The sequence below is a fragment of the Egretta garzetta genome, unplaced genomic scaffold (assembly GCF_000687185.1).
Source record: "Egretta garzetta isolate BGI_Z169 unplaced genomic scaffold, ASM68718v1 scaffold993, whole genome shotgun sequence".
Taxonomy (NCBI): domain Eukaryota; kingdom Metazoa; phylum Chordata; class Aves; order Pelecaniformes; family Ardeidae; genus Egretta; species Egretta garzetta.
Window position 1 is genome coordinate 30,930 of NW_009259051.1, and position 7,529 is coordinate 38,458.

The 7,529-nt window shown below is 47.5% G+C and overlaps 1 protein-coding gene across 1 annotated transcript in view; it reads right to left on the bottom strand.

The window, feature by feature from the left end:
* CDK12 (cyclin dependent kinase 12) overlaps positions 1 to 7,523 on the bottom strand; it is a 25,254-nt gene extending 17,731 nt beyond the window's left edge. The window contains 2 exon segments of the mRNA XM_035890670.1: positions 1 to 147; positions 6,324 to 7,523. Coding sequence (XP_035746563.1) covers positions 1 to 147; positions 6,324 to 7,375 — 1,199 coding nt within the window. The 5' untranslated portion in view covers positions 7,376 to 7,523.
* Positions 7,524 to 7,529: the final 6 nt, after the last annotated feature.

Genomic DNA, 7,529 nt, shown 5'->3' on the forward strand with positions numbered 1-7,529 from the left:
AGTTCTGCCCCCAGACTGGAGTTCAGCGGTAGCCTTGTCGGTGATATACTGGAATGGCGACTGCGTGACCCAGACCTCTGCTTTTTACTGTGAGATGATGAGTGTCTTGAGTAGCCAGGACTTCGGCTTCGGGACTTCACCGATTTCCTGTGGAGAGAACAGGGAGAAGATAAATGAAACGAAGCATCTCCCAGCCTCCGAGCTACTCACCCACATCAACAGCTCTCTTTGAAAACAATTCGAATCCATTATTTGTCAACTCTAGTTCAGACAGTCCATAACACCTATCAGGAGAGGCTAAAGCCACTGCAACGAGTTTATTGACTACAGCAGTACAAGTCTCAGGTCATCATCCAGCCTTCCAACGTCAGGACTACCCTCACAATCGTTCTGTTAAGACAGAAATGAAGGATCAAGATCGGACAAGCCTCAAGCGAAAGATGAGATCACAGATGCACGCACTAAACAGAAGACTTCAGTCAAGAGGGTGAGCTGGCAGTTTACGAATTTTCACAGTAATTATGTACAACTTTAAAGGAAACAACGGATAAAATATGACTGCCCTCACGGGAATGCTGCCTCAGGAAACATCTCACTTCAAGCTAATTTTTCCCCCTGGTTCTTTTACTGTCATCAGAACTCAAATTTGCATATTGCAATTCAGGAGAAGGAAAAAAAAAAAAAAGCACCCAGGAATTTTAGTTCTATTTGAGGCATGTCCAGAGGGTCTCAGTCCTCCTCTGCAATAAATGGGCTCTAAATTAGGTATATATGCAGAAATAAAAAAAACCCACACTGAAGAAACTGTGTTGTGATACAAGCAAGCAAGGCAGGAAACACCCCACACCATCAGGGTACGGCACGGGGTGAACCTAGTCAGAAGGTGGCTGTAACCACAAGCTCGCTGGAGACTGATGTGGTAACAAGATACAAAATAAGATGGAACTGGAAACTGGTACTTCCAGTGAAATTACTGACAAGACAGAACTGTTGCCTCCGCTTCAGGAGGAGCTAGGATTTGCAGGTTATGAGACAGCATGCTGTAACCGTACACATGGGACGCTCTGGTGGGTCGAGAGCTGTGTGAGCCCACAGGAAAATGAGAAATGTTGAGGTCAGACCCTACGAATGTTAGAATATAAACTATGCTGAAAAGATAATTTTTATTCTGTGATTTATAACTGGGAACGTACCTAGTTTTGAAAACATGGAATTCTCTCAAAACCCAGTTCTACAGTAATTAGAAAAACCACCTAATAGCAAGCAGGTTTAAACACAGTAGATGCTGGCTGGCTTGTAACCATACTCGGAATGTGATCAACAAGAAGACCTAAGCTGTTTTTAGTGCTACAGAGTATCATCCTGAGACAACAAATGCTTGGAAAATAAACTGGAGAACTGAGACAGACCAATGCAAAGTTCCTCGCTAGACACCACCAGCGCCTTCGAGGATGGACGCAGTTGTGATTGCAGGGAAGGTGAAGGGCCTGGCTGCAGAATGGCGTGGAGTTTAACAGAACCCTCTTCCCTCGCTACCCCAAGCACAAGCATTCTGCCCTCTCACTAGCAAATACAACCCCAACCCTCGTGTAAGCGGCGGTCAAAGAACACTGTGGCTGTAGGTAGTCCTTACCTTTAGACTTACGAAATAAATATACAACCAGAAGGAGAAAAAAAAAAAAAAAAAAAGTGTCATCTGAAATCACCCAACTCATTTCTTCTTCAAGACACTGTTCTGTAGTGGGAATGGCTGCCTCAGGATCGTCTCCTTTTCCAAGGTTTCTGCTTAACGAATTAAGGCCTCGGACGCAGTTTACCGTTTGGATAGCAGTTCACCTGCCGCATCCCGGTGCAAAGATGCCAGGAGCTGAAAAAGCTGTTATGTTTTCACTGTGCTCAAAGACATTCACAGGCCAAGGAAAACATTCCTAATGAATCTTGTAGGATGTAGTTTACTGCAGCCACAAATAGTTTTGGGGTTAGCATTCCCTATTACAATTCTTTCAGGATAGATTGTTTGGGATGTTGCAATACTCAGTTTCCTGCTCCCTGTCTCCCATCCTTCCCCCATGATTACCCCCCAACAGTTACTCCAATTCAACTGGTTGCACAGCAACCTTCCCAATGAGATCACTCAGCAGATCTGACAAACTTCTCCAAAAGTACAATTTTACCTTATTTTTAAGCGCTACCTTAGAAACGCAGCCACCAAAGACACCTGCATGGACACAAGCAAGGGAAAGGCAACGCTGGAGGAAGCGGTGGGGCACACAGCTGGAGCGTGCGGCTCAGGGCAGCACCCTCTTACGCAAGGATTTGCTGAGGAAGGAGCTGCACCGCAGAACCAGCACTTCCAACCTGACGAGGGCTGGGGACGACTCCCTGACCTTCCATCAGCAGATATAGGCGCTCCTCTGCTCCACCGGGACCAAACCCACTTATTCCCTTCCAGCAGTCTCCTCCGCTCCTCAGGCACCGCTCACGCTTTTACTCTTCAGTTGTCTAATGATCATTACCTACAGTTATTATACAAAGAGCTGTTGTTTCTAAGCCTACTTTCCAGCTTGGTGTTTATGGCTTCTTTGTCAGACCTGAAAAAGGCACCACATCCAGAAGCTTGTCTGCTTTCCCAGCTATATCAACGCAACCAGTAATAGACCACTCTACAACAAACCTTACCTCATATCATTAGAGCTCCTATCAGCGCTTGCTGAGGGGCCATCTTCCACAGCAACACCTGCTTTTATCACTGCTGGATATCGCAAAAAAGATGCAGTAAGACAGAAGGTGCACAGGCAGATTTTGCTTTTTAAAGATACTCTTCCTGTCCTCTGGAATGATCTTTTCATGGTTTTACCTGCAGCCAGTTGTTAACGCTCTTACCCCTTTCACCCTTAACGTGTGTTAAGACAACACTCTACAGCTTTGCTAAGATTATCAGAGATGGGCAGGGGGGGCAATTCAGCCTCACATGAAGTTCTTTTTCTGGATAAAAAAATGCTCTGGGGTTAAAAAAAACACCTTGCTGTCTCTCTAGCACTGGAAACTAGAAACAGAGATACTAACCGTGATGCCTGTAAATTAGCATAAAGTCAGAGATCATGGCTCATCTAAAAATCCAAATACAAAAAGCATTATTGGATTAATTTAACTGATACAATCAGAAGATTACAATGGTCTTTGGAGAACCCTCCAGACCTCCTGATGCTGAAAACGAGCACAGCTAATAGCTGCTAGCAGAGGGGACCCTGAATCAGCTGGCAGAAAAACAAAGCCCCACACCAACATGCTTCCATATTATCCACTATACCGACTCCTAGGAACATCTACAGACCTTAACATATTTTTACCTGCTCCAAGCCACAACAGAAGTGAAGAGTAAAGTGCAAACTAGTATCTAGGAAGCCTGACCACATGCCCTGTGCTCTAATTGCTCAGGAAACAAGCTCAAACAGAAGGCCAACGTTCCATATTTATGAATGCCTGATGACCTTTTGCCGTGGCAAGGATCTGCGTAACAGTGGCCACTACTACAGCACGTGCACACACTCACATTTTGCTGCTATACTTAGTACAGAGCACAACCCACCTTCAGCAAGCTGCAGGACTCTGGAATTTCTTCTTCTAGTTTTAGCTGCAATGACAACAGTTGCTACAAGGAATGGCAAGCCACATCTGTTATTTTCCCTACTGACCAAATCATCCTCATTTCCTTCTAAATCGAAAGCAAGTTGTTTTGCACAGCCATTTGAAATGCAAACATTCTGTATTTTCTCCGATCAGCACAGCACATTGATTCAGTTTCCTAACACTATTTTGGACGTGGAGATTAAAGAAAACACAGAATGCACTAAAAAAAACCCAAACCCATATTGTCAGTCAGTGGAAATAATTCAGCGTCCCAGAAAAGCCTGCGTTACCTCCTCTGAAGAATTTAAGCCATAGTCAGATGTTCACTGCCTAAGTGAGTGTGCCAGTTAAAGACATTTTCTCTCCCAAACTGCTCCTGCCCCTCCACAGGGGCCAAGAGAAGAGATCACACAGTCACTCCCCAGCTACTCTGGTGCAAAGTCAGCTGTCTCCATTTACACGCCCATCTGCAGCAGATCAGCCAAAGCTGGCTTCAGCAAAGCTGGCAAGGAAGGCTCAGCTGATCCACTCCTTCAGGTGAGCTCCTGAGAGGGGGGGCAGCCCCACCTTTGGCTTCTGGAGCAGATGTTTGACCATAAACTTACACCAACTGCCTCGCCATACAGGCTGCAAGCTCAGTGAAGCAAAACCAACAATGAATTACAATTTGCCTAAGATACAGAGAACACATTAAACCCCAGTCCCTTTACTAGAATCACTTCAGGCAGGTGCTTTCTGAAGCTGTAATCCATATTTTTTGTTCTGCTTGAAAAGAACGTATCACACAGTAAGTTATCTGCCCAGAAAAGAGAGAAGAGTAGTAGGTTATCAACTGAAGTCAGAGATGCAAAGAACTCAGTCCAAGCTGAGCGTAAACACTAAGTAACCTTTGGAATCTATTTTGGTTTGGGGTCTAGAATTTTGTCAGCAAGTCAAAGATGCCCTTAAAAAGTTTCTTCTGTGGGTACTTAAGTTCAGGGAAGCAGCACAAAGTGCTTCCAAGCTGCTCCCATAATTAAGATCAGGAAAAGATAACCGCTTGATTTCTCAAGTCCGAAGGGACTAGCCACTTACAGAAAGAGTAAGCTTCAGGTTTGCCTGGGAAGTGAAATAACCTGGGGGGAAAAAACCCACCTCTTTGTATACCAGTCCAGTTTCCAGATGGTTTCTCCCTGGTTAGGGCTGAACACTGACGTTTAACAGGTGCCATAATACACAATTATATCAGGAAGCATACGTACATTTTTTAGTACATTTTCTACTACTGTATTCTTACTCTTTCCAAAGTATTAGTGAGTGACGTGTAAGAGCCGTGCCACCAGGGCAAAAAGCACTGTGAGGAAGGAGAAGGCAGACATCAAGGACTATCCCATAGGACCTCTCGGGTATACAGAGAGAAAACAGGGCACAGGAGAAACAGCCCGAAGGAAATTTTCACTACATAAAATCACAGCAGAATAAATAGGTTCTACGTAACAGCTTCCAGGGGGCTAAAACCAATACACCTCTTTCACAGACAGGACAAAGGCACTTTTCCAAGTCCGCTACGGAAGACAGTATTCCTGAAGTTAAGAGAAGAGCTCTAGTAACAAAGGCCGAATTCCAAAAGCCCCGAGTTCTTTGGGAACTGCTGATCACATAAATGCGCTCTGGAGGCAGCCTCTTCGCTCGCAGCTCCTGTTTGGACCAGAGGATGCAGTAGAGCTAACACAGCGCAGAGCATTTCTATAGCGATTACATTCCAGGTCACATCTTAATTGCCATGGAGCTACAACCAAAGCTTCACAGCACCCGTGGTGACAACTGGAAACTCACTTAACATAAGCTGAAGCTAGGAAAAAAAAAAGTCAACATTAGACTATGTATTCGTGCATATAACAGGATGATTAATGAACATCTGAAGTAAAACACACAGAACTACCTTCAAATAATAGTTTCCTTCTGTAGCAAGGTTACCGACTAAAGAAAAAAAAAAAAAAAAAAAGACAAAAATTATAGTTAAGCCAAAATACAGCCGGTTCCTGCTCGCCCTTCCAGAATGCCCCAATTCCAGAATGGAAGCAAGAAACTCTAGTACTGAGAAAAGAAAGTTTAGTCTCAAAAGATGGAGTTTACACGTGGTCATCTCGAATTCAAGGGAAGAGAAAAGACAGGTCAGTTCAGAACGAGCAAAACACACTCAAAACAAGCCACCCTCCTGAAAAGTGTGATCAAGTTTCCACACGTAGTAAACAGATAAAGGCTTCCAGAAAGAGGTGAAAACATTCTCCCTGGCTGAACTTCTCAGCAGGGGAGAGCATTAGATCCCGCATCAGGAGCTGAACGGCTCCCATTCCCCTCCCCAGGAGCCTCGGCCCTTCTGCAGGGGCCATCTCCAGAGGTGGGTGTAATTTAACCCCAGGAGCTCATTCAGCCCTAGGCCTCTCTGCTGAAAGCCAACATGGACGCTGCCTACCGCCAGTCAGGGAGGTGTTTTCCAAAGTGTGAACACCGTTTTAAAGGGAATTGCCAGGAACCCCTGACCAAAGCAATTCCACACAGATCACTCCGCAGCCAAATTAGGTGGCCAGTGACCCAGACCCCAGCAAGATGAGGAAGGGGGTAAACCCCTCCCATGGCCCAGACCCACCCCGACCACCCCCAGACACTTCTCCGTTCCCCAGGGCAGGGAAGACACCGCAGAGAGCACGTACCTGGCGATGGGGCTTCGGCTCACAGACCGCTTCGTGGCAAAAGGGCTGCTGGAGCGCCGTCGGCTGCAAAGGCTCGGTGACCTCCCGCTGTACGACCCGCTGCCTCTCTCGTAGCTTGAGGAGCGTCTCCTGTTGTAGGGGCTTATGGACCTCTGCCGCCTGCTGTAAGGGCTGGGGGAGCGAGCATTCGACTGGTAAGCCACGGGCTCCTTGTAGGGTGGGCTGATCGACTGCCGGCGCGAGGAGCCGCTGGGGCTCTTCCTGTAGGGATCATAGTTACTGGATGTGTGGGAGCGGGGAGGGCTGAGATCGTACTCCTGGATGTAGGAGGCTCCTGAGGGGCTGTCGTCCAATTTAGGGCTGTCAGACCATTTTCTGTGAGGACTTCTGGATTTCCGCTTCGGACTGTCAATTGTTTTGTAACTTTTTGGGGCATCCCTTTTCCGATGGCTTTTACTGCGCTCTTTGTGGCTGGACTTGAGCTCACGATCCTTCCTGGATTTCTCCTTGTGCGCTTTGGCTGACCGAGACTCCTTGTTGCTACTCTTTGAGGACAGTGACTTCGGGTGCTCCTCGCTTTCTAGAAGTCTCTTGGAGGATCCCGATATTCTCTCCTTGGTGGACCCGGACCTGCTGGATGCCTCCAGGCTCTTTTCTAACTTCCTCTCTTTTTCTGCCTGTTTACTCTTCATCAGCTCACGAATGCGCTTGTGCTGGTGGTGCCGGTGCTTCTGTATCCTCTCACTCCTGTCCGCTTTCCTCTCCTCGTTCTCCCTCCTGTCCAGCTTGAGGGCCACATCATCCGAGAAGGTATCCGAATCCGAACTGATGTCATCATACTCCACCAGCGGCTTGATCATCGCGCCCAAGGGTGCCGCTGTCTCCTGGGCTGCCAGCGGTGACTCCTTGGAGTGCCTGGACTTATGCCTCTTGTGCCTGGAGGCCAGCCGATGCCTCTCCTTGCTGTTCGAACTCCCGCTGCCAGGTGCGTGCTGCGAGGACCCCCCGCCGCCCCCATCCTTCTTGCCCCCATGTCTCTCCGGATTTGGCATTCCTCCTCCACTGTGCTCGAGAGAGGGGAGGGGGGGGAATCCTCCAAAACCCCCAAACTTCAAACTTCCTCAGCGCCCGCTCCTCGCACCATTCACGCCGGCCTCGGCCCTCCCTGCCTCCAACACCCCCTCCTACATGGGGAGCGGGGCAGGG